Source organism: Camellia sinensis, chromosome 8 (assembly GCF_055761805.1).
Source record: "Camellia sinensis isolate YWXY chromosome 8, ASM5576180v1, whole genome shotgun sequence".
NCBI lineage: Eukaryota > Viridiplantae > Streptophyta > Magnoliopsida > Ericales > Theaceae > Camellia > Camellia sinensis.
Window position 1 is genome coordinate 179,093,982 of NC_138968.1, and position 15,374 is coordinate 179,109,355.

Genomic DNA, 15,374 nt, shown 5'->3' on the forward strand with positions numbered 1-15,374 from the left:
AAGTCTCGTATGGTTATGGATTTTATATGTTAATGGGTGCATGCATTTGTACACTGAATATGTGTTTGTTGGTCCCTCTTTATGCATCAATTGTTTTATCTTTATTACCCATTATGGATATGGATATAAATATGAGTGGAAAGTGTTAAAATTGTTTCTCCAAATATTTTTTTAATATTTAATGTAGTAGTGGCCTTTTGATCACAATCTAATAAAAAGTAAACCACAATGGACTATGATGCAAATTAACAACTATACTTTGTATAATAATTACAAAAATCATTTGGTGGGTTAAGAATTTCAACGTGATTTATGATACAATGACATGATCATTTTTGTTCTTATTTTTTCTAAAAAATTTGTGAAATATTACACTGTATTATTGAGTGACATATAATCACGTTGTGTTTTCAGAATACTAAATAATTTCTCTTTTTTAGTATTTATTTTAGCTAGTCATTTTAGGAAACAATAAAAAGTTCTTTTCTAATTTTAAAAATTGTTTTTGCACTAAAATGAAAATTATATAAGTGTGTCAACATTTCTTTAATTTTGAATAATAATAATAATAATAATAATAATACCAAACATATCAAATATGCATATAGATACGGATATGAAACCCTAACTCTAGAATTGTCAGACAAATTCAAACAAAAACTTCGTGTTAGCCCTAACCCTAATTTCTGATTTCAAATTCAATTGAAAACCCTAGAACATTTTCACAATTCAAAACTAAAAAATTTTATCAATTCAAAACCACAATTTCAATTCACAAAGCCTATTCTATCCACATTGATATCAATTTCAATTCACAACATTTTCACATTCACAAACCCTATTCTACCAACATTTTCATCAATTCACAATATTTTCACATTCACAAACCTTATTCTACCCACATTCACATTTTCACAAACACAATAAACACATAAAATTCAAACTGAGAGAGAGAGAGAGACAGTCATACCAGCGAGAGAGAGAGAGAGCAGAGAACCCACGGACGGAGAGAGAGTGTGAGAGCAGAGAGAGCGAATGCAGAGAGAGAGAGAATGAGAGCAGAGAGTGAGAGAGAGCAGATCGGAAGGGGGAAAAAACGAAGTGTATAAAGCGTGATTGCAAATGAGGGGGTTGGGCGTTTTATATAACTTATAAAAGCGTGATTACGAACCACGCTTTCCTTTAAAACCGAATTTTAGTTAAAAACGTGGATGATAACCACGCTTTCTTTAGTCAACAGTAAAAGCGTGGTTGTGAACCACGTTTTCTGAAAAAACCAAAATTTATTTAAAAGCGTAGTTCCTAACCACGCTTTCTGTATAAATCAAATTTCCTTAAACACGTAGTTTATAACCACGCTTTCTTAATTAAAAACATGATTTGTAACCACGCTTTTACGATTTTACCAATTTCCCGCGGGTGGACCAGAAGTATGGTGAAAGCGTGATTTGTAATAGCGTTTCAGCTTATTTTGAAAATTCCGTCTAAACTAGGCCTAGTTTGGAAAATAGATTGCTATTTTAGCTTATTTTGAAAAAAAGCCCTAGAATATTATCTCTAAAGACGATAAAAGAAACAATTTATCAAGGTGAACATAAATATCTGGAATGACTCATCTGTTAAGCACAGAAAAATTGGTAGGGGCCAGTAATGGAGCCGAACAGTCTAGAAGTGCTATCAAGTTTAGCTAACCGCTAGTGCCAACAACAATAAGACTGATCATTAAAAGAGCTCCAAATATATTTCCACAAGAAACAAAACAATACAATTTATATATATATAAAAATTGTTACAGATGGAAGTGAGAGAGTTGTAGATACTCCAGTTAAATCAGGTACACGGGTAACTCCAAAGTCGTGTGTATGCTCAGTAGTGTAGATGAAGCGTCAAAGAAAAAGAGAGAATAAATACCCAATCAAGCAAAGATACAAAACCTTGGTTCATATAAACCTTGAGAAGCCGTGAAGAGAAGCAAACTAGACTGCTAATATCGAACTATGTCCTGAAGGCAATCGTAGAAATGAGAAATGTTAATCCTCGCTTTGCCCTCGTAAATGGCTTCTGCTCCTCCACCATGTTCTCCTTGGGCAGCCATTTCAACGACCATGAAGAGCTTCTTGATTGGCATCTATAACACCACATCAATCAAACAAATCAAAAGTAAGAAATCAAATTATGTCATCCCCTGTTTTCCAAACCTAGGATAATTCCAGTGCACAAGATTCCCACAACTGCAGGATCTAGGGAGGATCAGATTTTAACGTTAACCCCATGTGTGTGGAGAAATTGTTTCCCTCACCTTTGGCATTATGAATGAACATATACAATTTGGAAAAGAAAAAGACTGTAAACTTCAAATTTTTTATTATTTGGAATAACTTTATCCTGGCTTTGGCATTATCACTAAAATAAATAAATAAAATTTAAAATAAAAATATAAAAAGATTGTATGTAAGAGTATGCACACAGACATGCAGGTGGAGTTGAGAGAATAGAGATAAAACTTAATAAGCTTACATCATTCAAGGCCTCAGCCGCAGCATCAACATCATCTTTGGAGAAAACATTAAGCTGTTGCAGTACCTATTGGGAAAGAAGACAAATATCATGATTTTAAATAAAATGCAAGTAGAGGAATACAAGATATATTACAAGATTGCATCCAGAGACATCAAGTTAATAACTCCAACAAGAAAACGACAACTGAGAAAAAGGAGTAAGCAAATTTTAATGAATTTAATGATTAGTACAGGAATCAATATCATGTGTTCCAAAGGTGCCCCAAAATTGAAGAGTGACCCCCATCTGGAAAAAAGTTATAAACTAAACAATACCAGAATGTCAAACAAACCCCTTCAAGTAGCATGCATACACACAAGACAATTAAGAAACCATTTTTTTTTTTTGAAGTCACAATGCACAGGAGGGAATAATTAGGAGAATCCAAATAATATAAAGAAATTTTATACTTCTATGATCATAAGAAGTGATAAATTCACGGCTTCAGATCCTCAGAAAATAATTGTGCCAGGCAAATTGAGGAGAAGATCATCATGGTATGAAGAGGGCAGTTCAACCAGCCATTATAATGTCATCCTTCAAAATTTTATATGCTTGTTTGTTTTTTCATTATCTACAATGCAGAATTGAATGGAAAGTCAAAACAGATTCATGCAAGAAAACATGCCAATGCAGTCATAATCTTGGCATTGAAAATGATGATTACCTTTCTAGCATCTTCTGTCTTTAGTTTTGGAAGGTGATATGTAATAGAAAAGGAATCACAAATGCCAACTGAATCCAAGAAACCCACCTCGCTCGTTGTACCAATCACAAGAACATTTTTCCCCTGAAATTTTTTAGTGATAATATAAGAGAAATAAATTATGATAACTTCGCCAAAAGAATTGAACAATGAACACACAAAACACAGATGATGCTTCAATGACCTGAAGCCATGAAATCCATAGCACAAATTACTGATTAGGGCATACTAAGCCAATATAATAGAACAGTACAGCACATAAAAGTGAGCTATCAACCAATAATACAAATAAATAAAAAATAATGAAGGTCCCATTTGCTAGAACTTATGTTAGCTTCAAAAAAGCATCCCAAACCCAGCCTAAAAAAAGTCAACTTTTGGGCTTATTTTGAACTGAGAAGGCAAATAAGTTGAAACCTGAAAAGTTTTACCAAACACTCTTGCCAAAGTAAAGCTGGAAATAAGTTTTACCAAACAGGGCTGAAGCAAAAAGGATTATTAGTTATAGTAGATTAACAGAAGCTAAAAGTAATATTTTTACATGGATAGATATGAGTGGCATAAGATTTCAGTAGATGCATGGAAGGGCTGTTACTGTTAGTTGCCTTTTGCAAGCTGCAACTAAGGGAATTAATGTATACCTCTATCCCATATTTTCAAAGAATGAAGGATTTCCTCTTGTTTAATATTTTCTTTGGTTTTAGCACTTCGTTACCTTTATTGTTTTTTAATTACTTCGACTCTTTCTTCCTTGAGTAAATTATCCTTGTTAATGAGAAGGATGAACCAATATAATGTCTTAGGTTGGGTGTAAATTTCTCTAAAACTGTCCAACATGTCGAGACCATGTGCATTTCTCTTCATCTGGATGATAACAATTTGAATATGTTTCAGACTCTTCCGAACATTTGATGCTGGAACTCATTTAGCTTCAGATATAAGACAAGCAAAAACGATCATTCCAGTTCAATAAACGATAGAACTTCTCATAAAATGCCTTATGCAGAGGTAAATTTCTCTAAAAAGAGCCAATACAGATGAAAGAAGTTTCAAGCAATGCATGAAATCTACCACATTGCCATCATGATAGGGTATCAAGCATATTCACAAGAAAATGGCAACTTAACTATATCAATACAGAAATCGTATCAAGGAGAAACCTTGGGGGGAAGCCTTTTGAGAAGGACCAACAATGTCTGAGAAATTATATTAGAAAACCGAGGTCCAATTGCAACATACTCCAGTAGCCTGCACTAACGAATGCCAGATGGACTAATTACCGATAGAATGTAAGGAAAAACATATTAAGAACGCTTACACTTGGAATAAGCTAGATTACCTCTCAATGTCATCAAGGATGATAATGCTTAATGGTGACTTATAAGCATCCTCAAATACCTTGACAATCTGAGCACATTTACTGCTTTCACTAAGCCCAATCATTGATTCAGCTGAGATCTACCATGGGCAAGAAGTAGAATTTAGAATCATATGAGAGAGGGGGAGGCGGGGGAGGACTTGAATGACTTGTGGCAGATTATGAGGATTACTTACTATCTTCACATAGGGAAAATCGCTGTCAATACCAACAGTAGCTGCCATTGCAGTCTTACCACTGTCAAAAACAAATAAGATTCAGAAAATGTCCATTAGCTATTGGATACAACAAACCAAGGCACATACCTGCCACTAGGACCTTCCAGAAGACATGTAACAAGTGGGCTTCCTTTGCTCACTCTTACTTGCTCAGCCAGTAGCATAGTTCTCTTATATATGTGGTCATGTCGTGCACCACAATCCATCATTCCATTGAGTCTGGTGGGAGGTGAATGAAGTTGTTAGAATAAGAAACTTGAGTAGCTTCTGAAATGAAAATTTGTTTAAACTATAATATTGTACGAGCACAGTTTCACATTGGCGTGCCCACATCATTGGTTAGACGTAGAATGATTTGAGAAATATTTCTCAAAAGAAAAGCATGCCACTTTGCATATAACTGTTTATTTAATTTTAAAAAAATTTGGTCTTTAACAATGCACTGATGCCCTGGTTTGCAATGTGAGATCCAGTCGGTATCATGAAGGCAAGCGAATAAACTGTATCTAGCAAAGTGGAACCATTTTAATTGATGCTTACTGTAAGAAAACACGTATCATCACATTGTTTTTGAAGCTCAGCCATGTTAACATTACATCTACTGTATAGATGTGCCAAAGCACCCTATCGTGCACCTATTTGATGCTAGTTTGAGCATATAAATAATTTAACAGTGCATTGCACGATGCCCTTGTTATTGGATGTGTGTAACATGATGTAGCTAATGGGCAAATAGATGAAGGAAAACGCAGGTATCCACTTCAGCAAAACCAATAACTTGGCTATCATCTTATAAGTTACAAAATAAGAGTAGATTAATAAGAAGGAATCAGAGTTTAGTTTCCCGTAGGGCTGTATTACAATAGAGGGGCCGAAAAATGGTTATACACCTCATTTCTCTGGGCACATATGTCCAAAAACCTAAATTAAATTCAGAATGCAAGAATTAGAACAGCTACAAGCTATACATTTTAAAGCCCTTCTATACACGAACACAAAAATTGCAAATCCATGTTAATCTTAGAACTGTCATCCATGTTAGATGGGCCAAAGATATCTAACAAATCAAGAATGAAACTAATGAAAAAGAAGTTAAAGCATAAAAAACTAGTCCTACCTGCAGCGGTCAAGGTCAGTGGTGGAAGCTCCAAATGCTGGTCTAACTTCACTGACGGCATTTAAAAAGTCCTCCATTGTGACTTTGATGCTCTCCTCATCCACTGGCTTAGTTAGGTCATCCATGTTTAATTGCCGGTTTAAAGCATATGATACTGCACTCTTTACAACACCTTCAAGCTCTGCCCCACTATAATTCTTCGTCCGAGCAGCTGCATTTCCAAAAAAATATTAAATTTTATTAATGAATTTAGTCAAGTGAAACCACCTCTTCACATACATGTTCTTTTAACATAGATCTCCCCCCAATTTGGAGAAAAAGTATGCCACATGCATATCCTAAACTCCATCTCCATATTGAGGAACTTAACCATTGCACCAAAACATGAAGAACTACATTTAAATAAATGCAGTGCAATAATTTTAGTATACTGAAAAAAAGTTTCAAGTTGAATTTCAAGATGTTAATATCAATGCAAATCTGAAATCCCATTTAAACCGGAGCTCCTATAACGGTTTCATTCACATAGATCCCAAGAGAACAGGAAACAAGATCAATATGTTTAAAATCTTTACTTTCACATGTAAAACTTATTATGGTTATCACCATCAGTACAACTCAGTGTCAACAAGAAGTTAGATACGAGCAAAAAGGAAAAAAGAAAACAGGAAAAAAGCATCTGAACTTTCAAACGAGGAAGACAAGGGGGAATGAGAAAAGGGAAAAAAATACATATCACAACATCTTATTGCAATTCATGTGCCATTGAAATTCACTATAGGTAACTTCACTTTCTTTTATTTAAAATCACTTACTGTAGTTTCTTTTTTCTTATTTCTTATTTATTTATTTATTTTGGCAATTACAAGCAGCGGTTTGATGACCACTCCTGTTCTACAACACTAACAAAAATGCAAAAATGCCCAAACTTCATGAATGAATTTGGCAACAAGTGACAAATAACATATCAAAGAAGCAACCTTCCATGATGAACCAATTATCAGTCTTTCTAAAGTCGTTTGTTATAACGAACATTATTAAATGCAGAACAATCATTAGTAACTCTGACATTACTAACATAAAGCTAATGTAACAGTCTTCTATTTGTATGCAACATCTATTCAAATTATGTGGCTAAACCAATATCAAAGCCCAATGTGTATAAAAAGTATTCTTTTTACCAACTTTCTTATTAATTGTTTGCAAAAGGCACTTGAATCATTAGATTGGATATAAAACTATCCCTACTTATTAATGTCTGTCAGTGCCATTTCATTCAGGATATTAGAACACATGAGAAAAATAATAACAAAAATAAAGTTCAATCACAAAAGGAAATATGTAAAAATGTATGTTGAGACACCTATAAATGGTTCATCAAAGAAAGAATACTTGATATCTCATTAAGCACATGGCCTCAGAAACACCATTCAGAATTTAATACTTGTATATAAGATTAAATATAATATCACACACTTGTGTACATTCAAAAAATTAATATAATATAACAAGGCTTAAAATGAGTTAATATTGGTTTCTGAATATTTTTCCCTTAATTTTCCATTACTCTGCTTCTCCAATAAATAATTGCATTCACTATACACTTCCAAACACAAAAAATCTCAGAACAGATGCTCAGAAAATCCTAACTAACAAGACTTGGATATAGTATCATTCTAGTTTGAGAAAAGACAATTAAAGTGGAAAAGGATAACAATCGTTGGATGATCTATCATGGCAACAACAATAACTAACAAAATGCAGAACCAATCATTGGATGATCTATCATGGCAATAACAATAACTAACAAAATGTAGAGCTCACATACCAAGCTCCTGCAAGTTCACATCCGGAGCAAGAAAAGAATTTTCTTTCATCTTATTTGTATGAATCTGAAGAATTTGTAAGCGACCAGGCTCATCAGGAAGGCTTATCTCCACTTGGACTTCCAAACGTCCAGGCCTGAAAAGAAAAGAGTCAAAATCTATTTCAGTAAGAGAAGGAGAGAGAAGAATTAAAATAAGTTTAGGAAGAAATCTTTGTTTAGGAACTTGTCCATATAAAATAAGTTTTACTGAAATGTCAAACAATCAGCAATTTTATACCAGCTAACCATAATGAAATAATTTTATTTAGCACAACAGAGAAGAGGTATGCACTACAGAAGTCACCTCAAAAGTGCTTCATCAAGCAAATCCTTCCTGTTGGTCATCCCAATCAGCAAAACATTGTTCAGTGACTCAACACCATCTATCTAAACAGCAAGTAATTTCCAATCAGTTCCTGAAATTTGTTAGCCTGGTGTAGCTTTACCACAGTGACATTTTCCTACTAATATTACAGAGAAGTTGAAATACAGTTAAACCAACCTTTGTTAGGAGCTGGTTGACAATGCTATCATGAACTCCAGTACCATCTCTAGTTGAACCTCTTGACTGCAAGAGCAAGCCAAAGAATAAATTGCATAACCAAATAATCAAACTGTTATAGCAATAACAAATTATCTTAATTTATTGGATAACATAACACCAAAAGAGATTGCAGAATGGCTAACAATTACATGGCTCATTAGAACACTGAAAACATAAATAAATCCAATAGTAAAAGACAGTTATCAAAAATACTGATCAATTATTAGCTACAAAGTACAAGTATCTTAACAAACTTGACTCAAAATCAAAAGGCCTTTTCGGACAGTTCAAAAACTTGACCTATCATGAAAAATATTTACTAACATCAACTAAATAAAAATAGACGTTGGGACCTAATTTGCAGATTGATCAATGAAATTAAAAACTAGTTGTCGGCAAATGCGAGTCCTCAGAAGTGTGAATGTTAATAAGACTTGTCAGATAAGCTCTCGAAAGTGTGAAGTTCTCCGGACTACATTGATATAATATAAAAACATATATTTGAGGATTCGGATTGTTTGCTCAATCTGAAACTCAAACACTCAAATCATTACTCAACAGTTCTTTCATGATGAAGCAACAGTTGAATGTGCAATGCAACAGTTGAATGTGCACTTCAACAAAACTCTTTTTCTTCAAAGGAAAAGCAAAAGGGAAGAGAACCCAAAAAAATTCCATTCATCATATAACCGCCAAAACTTATACTTAGCGACCCCATGGCAAATAATAGCAGCTAATTGTTCTGCCAACCCACAATTTCAAGAAGCTATGAGAAACATTCAACTAAAATTTTGAGAGCTCCTACCTTACAAATTGCATCAATTTCATCAAATATGATAACATGCAAGTCACTTTGATCCCCTGAAAAGAAGAAATGAAAGCATTAGACATAGAAGGGAACGACCATAAGTAACTTTAGCCAGTGTAGCCCTCTTACCTTGAGTTCTCTGGTCCTGTTCAGCATCAGCAAATAAATCTCTCACATTCTTCTCAGTTTCACCAACAAATTTGCTTAACACTTCAGGCCCATTGACGATCTATAGTTCAAAGAATCATTAATTGTACTATGGAAGACATTAGTGATCTAGTATTTAATTAGACAGGAAAGCTTTAGTATGGACAATATAGCTCCAAACATAATTCAAGGACGTTTAATCAGCTTTGAAACCGACAGAACTATATAACCAGCATCAGCAAGCAGTATCCAAATGCATCTGCATTGTGGCATGCATAAAAAGGCATTCTCCCACATGCAGGATGCAGGTTAACAGTAACTGAGCATCAGAATAGAGTAGTGAACTTTCACAACCATGTGTACAAAGATCTGAAGAAGGCCATCCTCATTAAGGAAAAGATGAACAGAAAAAGAAAAATATACAGTGGAAACAAAAAGAAAATAACATCCAGCAAGAAATTTGATAAGTGTAACCATTATTCATGTAGTATCGGATTACACCAAGAAATTAATCAAATTTGACTATCTTAGCCGGATCTCAGAATTACCCTCGAAAGGCCATTTCTATTACATGTTGATTTACAATATGTAATTGTTTATTCATATCTTCTGGTGTTCAAATTTTAACCAATTAATTTGCTTCAACCGTCTTATTTTACGGGGGTTTCGATAGTAATTATTTCTGCAATGTTTGGAGTGTACTGGAGTGACACTAGGTTCAATAACTGAGGTGTTGGAGGAGGCAGACTACGAGGGGCTTTTGGAGCAGAAACAATTAATACAAACATATTGTAAATCAACATTTATAAAGAGTAGAACAATTAATACAAACAAACCAATCATTCATACACTTGCCCTAAAAAGTAATAAAGATGAATGCACACAATTCACAATGATAGGATAAAACGGTTCCAATACAAAAAAATATATCCAATTCCAACATCCAGTTAGGTTTTAGTTGATTTCAACAAATGATGAGTAGGTTTGTATAAATGTGTAAATCAAAAAACAAAATGTTAAATTGCATTTCAGTGGGAACAACTCAAAATAATTGCACTTCCATGGGGATGCGTGTGGATGCAGGTGAGCGATATGTCCCATGCCCAAAATTTTCCCTTGCACCAGACATAGACCCACTTGTACCTCCATGAAAGTTGCAATTATTTTGAGTTGTTCCCACTAAAACACAATTTCCCCAAAAAATAATAACCTGCCAGGCTGCCATTCAAATTAACAAGTAAAATTTCACAACAGGAATACAAAAATCTAATTAGTGCTTCACTTGCGTACCTTTGGTTCCTTCCCATTTAACATTTTTCCAATCTGGCGAGCCATCAGAGTCTTCCCGGTACCGGGGGGTCCATAAAGAAGCATCCCCTTCACATGCTTGATGCCCAACCTGAAACATAAATTTTTCCCACAGCAAAGATATGTCTATAAATTTTTTTATCCATAAAATTGTAAAACCAGATTGGAAAATGAAAATATAAATGAAGAAAACATTACTTGCTGGTCACATGTGGAGGAAAAACTCTGGAGGCAAAAGCTCTTCGAAATATATCTGCAAACTCTGCACCTAAACCACCTATACCTAGTGATTCAAGATTAAACTCTTTATGCTTAAAGATGTTGCTGCTAGCAGCTTCACGCTGGTTGACAATCTGCATAAAATTAGGTTGAATGTGATGAACCAGTACATTGCTTTATCTAAGATAATTTAAAGCAATCATTGTGAACAATATAATCATATAAATTAAAACAGAAAGGAGAAAGGCAAGCATACAAGTTTTGGCACGTCCATAATTCCAATTAAAGAAAAGCTATCATTTGAAAACTAAACTCCACTAGTAAATGGGAAGGCAAGTAAGCATACTGCAAGAATGATAAATTACCTTTATTCCACTGGAGTTCGATGCTTGAAAGACAATATATGTGTCAGGTGAAATCATCCCTCTTTCCATGCTGTTTGATTTTACTTGCCCCTCCACACCAGCCTGATTAACAGTGAAAATATAACCATTGCCATGATACTCAATTGTTACCCTCTGTCCTGTTGTCATAACCTACATGAAATGAGGCTTGAAAGTCAATTTCCAAAAAATATAAACCGGAGTAACAAAAAAGGGACTAACTATTGCATATTGATCAATCACAATAGTCAACTTAAAAAATAAATGGACATTTTCAGCCAAATCACTTTTAACTTCAAGTTCCAACACATAAGTGACAGATCCTCTGTTTCTGTTCCCAACACTGACCTTATATTAGCCAAAGCTTCTTCAATTGCAAGTCAATATTTCAATACATGAATTTGTTCAACTTCAAGAAAAACAATCTTTTCCTTTTTTTCTGTTTTCTTTTCTTTCTCAAAGGAGATAATGCTAACTTGAGAATATTGTACGGACAACAAGGATGAATTTAATGAGAAGAACAAAAACTAGAACTTTTATTTGCAAAGTTACTGACTGTGAGGTCCAAACATTTTTTGGTCAAGCATTACCCATATTAGCTTCTTAGAAAAATTGCATACAAATATTCCATTTAGTTTTCACAAATACAAGTCCTGGAAGAGTAAGCATCCATGAATTAGATCACATCATATTCGCATCAACCAAGAAACTAAGCAAAGTGTGCAAGACAAATAAATATACTGGATAATGGTTGTATTAACTTCCCATGAAAGCAATAAAAATGATTTAGAATCAATAATTTTGATGATCCTCTGTCCCAAGAGAAGTCGGGACAACTACATTTAGAAAACACATGAAAAGGAAGTGGTCGGATTACCTTTAGCATAAGCAACCCTCACAATAACAGTGCCTCTACTTATATATCAGAGAAAATAAGTAAGGAAAACCACATGCATCTCTTCTTACCTGGTTGATAAATCTCTTCCGAATCTGCTGAGCCAACAGAACAGCATCAACCTACCAAACAAGCATATTCAGTTACTTCCCTATGGCAATAGCACGAGAATCATGACAAAAGCCCGTTGTCCATCCCTAATCCTAACCAAGAAACCAATGAGGCAAACTGTTTTCAACTATTCAAGCGACATAATATGAAAATGGTGCTATGCTAACATAGAATACCAAGTGATGCAGTAAAAACATCCAAAAATTGAGAACACTTCGTACCTGCTCATCCTTCGTCCCTTTCTTTACAAACTCCAATTCAAGAGTAAGCAATGCCAGGTTGAAGTCATCAGGTGGAATAAATCTAGATAGATTATCACCATAAAACATTAAAAAAAAATTGGTGAAAACACAACAACAACAATCAACAAATCCTAAGAATTTATAAACATCAACCTGCTCACGGATACTGAGTCCCCAGTAGAAACTTTTGCGTGGCGACGTTGGATTGCGTTGAGGGCAATGTGGCCATTAGGTATGCTTTCATGTGCAGTAAGTTTTAGTTAAGGTAACAAGGAACTACGACCTATTCAAGGAAAATTCTAGCAAGAAGTTATCAAGTAATAAATTTTCAAACACATGCCAAATGTGCATGGAATGGCTTCTCTCTTCATCATCTGTCTTCATGGACCAATTACCAATGCATAAATTGCAACTACAAACATATGAAAAACAAAAAAAATATATTTTACGCATTTTAACAATTTGGGTTGCACAATGATATGAAACATAGGCATAATGTCGAATACCAACACTAGTTGTACCAGGAGCAACACATGTAGAACACATGTCCAAACATATCCTATTAGCACACTTTGTATGCACAAAGGACATGTGTGTCTATCACATGGAAATATGTGAGACACATCTAGAGTCTTTGCATAAGTTTGAATAAAATCGAATGGAAACTAAAAGTTAAAATTAAAAACAAGTATGGATTATTATAAATATAAACCAGTATGGATTGATTATTCTAAATATAAATCCCACCTTTGGACCTTTCAACTTTCTAAAATCTAAACCTTTAGAACTTCCAATTTGTTTTAAATACTTGAGGCTTCTAAAATTAGGGCCTTCCATTTCAACTTCTTGTACAAATCTACAAAATTAATTATTTGTTATTTTTACATGTAATAAAAAGAAATTTATGTGTTTTTTAAATGTGTGTGTGTGTGGAGAGAGAGAGAGAGAGAGTACCAATTGAAGATGAGTTGAGAGAGAATAAGCTAAGATAGTTTGATCATGTACAATGAAAATCTATAGATGCAAAGGTAAGAAAGAGTAATATGATCACCATAAATAAAACGTTAGGGGAAGGGGTCATAAACATTGGATGTGATAGTTAAAAAAATTAAATGAATTTATTTAATTTAACTCACAATATAGTCCTTGATAGAGCGAATGACAAAAATAATTCATGCGACCCCACTTGATTAGGACACAAGGTTTGGTTTGGTTTTTAACTTCATGTGTACATATGTATTTATGTACATCCACATCACTATCCTAATTTTTTTTAGAATTCTCGGGTCAGCATGACCATATCATGTTTTGTTTGTGTCTCGTGTCCATATTCATGATTCTTTGGCACAATGAAACTTAGTGCTTCAGTTCACACTTTGTAAAACTACCAGTGCCAACATACATGCACCAATGAGCATAATAATATTACTATACACTGAAAATCTATACCTCAAGAAACTCCAAAGGAAAATCTATTCCTCAAGAAACTACTTTGATCCCTTTTGCCATTAAACTTATTTTGTGAACACTTGGTTTCTGCACTAACTATTGTGCCCATCACGTCTCTTTCTAAGTACATTCCTTATGCAGTAAGCCTGGTCTGGAAACAAATCAAGTCTCAAATTTCTTGCAAATTTGCAGCCAAAGCTAACCTTGACAAACTGTCGCCAACCGAAAAACCATAAAATTAAAAAGAATGCAAAAAAATTTCCAAGTGTTACTTTAGCTTTCCGTGCAAAACATCACAAAGATCAAATAGATTAATTGAGCACCAATGCAACTTCAAATAATTTCAGAAATACACTACAGAATAAGATTGTTTCATTAGCACTGATGAAGTAAATACAGTGGAATCCCTAAAACCAATTGCAATGATTTCGCTCTATTACAGTTGAATATAATTTATACAAAAAGAAAATAACAAACCCCATCCGTCATATTTTACTGAAATAGGTGTATAAACTCGAAACTACTCTTCTTTTTTTCCCTCTATTTTCCAAGCAACCAAACACGAAGTAATTTTCAACTAATTGGCCAAAACAATGCATCACCAAACAACTAAAAACAGAACAAAATCAAAAAATAAATAAATAAAATAATCACAGCGATCAAAGACCACAATACAGCAATTCAAACATGAGTGAGTAAATTAGTAAGGAAAAAAAAAGGATATGAGACAGATAGGACAAACGAATCGCCGACAAGAGCAAAGGCGAGCTTGGATCCGGAGACGGAGAAGCTCCGGAGATCTGAGGGAGAGCAATAGGCGAAGTTGGTGTAAGCAAGGTCTTTGGCGGGAGTGTTGGTGACGATCATCGTCGCCGTCGAGCCAAACCCTGATCTCCCCGCCATTGATGTAACGGAGAGATCGAAGAAGTGTTGCTTTTGTTTGCTTTGGTCCTACGGAATGAGAAAAGGCGGTGAAACTGTGGTCAAGACGGTCGGGGCCTCGGTCGACGGTTCACGGGCATAATACACGGCTGAACCAAGGGTCCGATCTTGCTAGGTTGAACCCGGTCAGGTTTGGCTCGTAAAATAAATTAGTCCGGATTTGGTAAAGTAATTGCGTGTTTGGGAAGTGGGGTTGAAGGTTTTTTTGGTTAAAATAATCATAAAAAATAAAATAAATTTTTTAGTTTAATAAGATAAAATATCACATTTAAACTATAATTATTACATTCTTTCTCTAAAAAAAAAATCTAACAAATCCAAAAAAGTCAAAAATCTTTCCCATACCAAGTTTTTTAGCCCCAAACTAAAATAATTAAAAAAATCAAAAAACCAACACACTTCCCAAACTAAGCCTAAATTAGATCTTAACTAGATCTTAACCTCGCAATAAAGTTGATCAATTATTAGACCAACCTGTTCA

At 34.3% G+C, this 15,374-nt stretch overlaps 1 protein-coding gene across 1 annotated transcript; it reads right to left on the reverse strand.

Moving 5' to 3' along the window:
* Positions 1-1,742: 1,742 nt before the first annotated feature.
* On the reverse strand, positions 1,743-15,034 carry LOC114316529 (vesicle-fusing ATPase). Its single transcript, XM_028263185.2, has 20 exons — positions 14,676-15,034; positions 12,656-12,751; positions 12,482-12,563; positions 12,221-12,271; positions 11,237-11,407; positions 10,851-11,005; positions 10,635-10,743; positions 9,327-9,426; positions 9,195-9,250; positions 8,348-8,413; positions 8,150-8,232; positions 7,807-7,940; positions 5,979-6,189; positions 4,949-5,080; positions 4,820-4,880; positions 4,605-4,723; positions 4,426-4,513; positions 3,227-3,349; positions 2,518-2,583; positions 1,743-2,128 (listed from the first exon to the last, which is right to left on the reverse strand). Exons 1-20 carry the CDS (start codon positions 14,852-14,854, stop codon positions 1,985-1,987), a joined length of 2,226 nt encoding a protein of 741 aa, XP_028118986.1. The 5' UTR covers positions 14,855-15,034; the 3' UTR covers positions 1,743-1,984.
* Between the last annotated feature and the right edge of the window lie 340 nt (positions 15,035-15,374).

Coding starts and splice junctions, on each gene's coding strand:
- LOC114316529 (XM_028263185.2), bottom strand. CDS start 14,854: ATGGCGGGGAGATCAGGGTTTGGCTCGACGGCGACGATGATCGTCACC. Junction 4,881..4,948: donor CTGGAAGGTCCTAGTGGCAG/GTATGTGCCTTG, acceptor TGTTTTTGACAG/TGGTAAGACTGCAATGGCAG. Junction 4,514..4,604: donor ATCCTTGATGACATTGAGAG/GTAATCTAGCTT, acceptor TCGTTAGTGCAG/GCTACTGGAGTATGTTGCAA.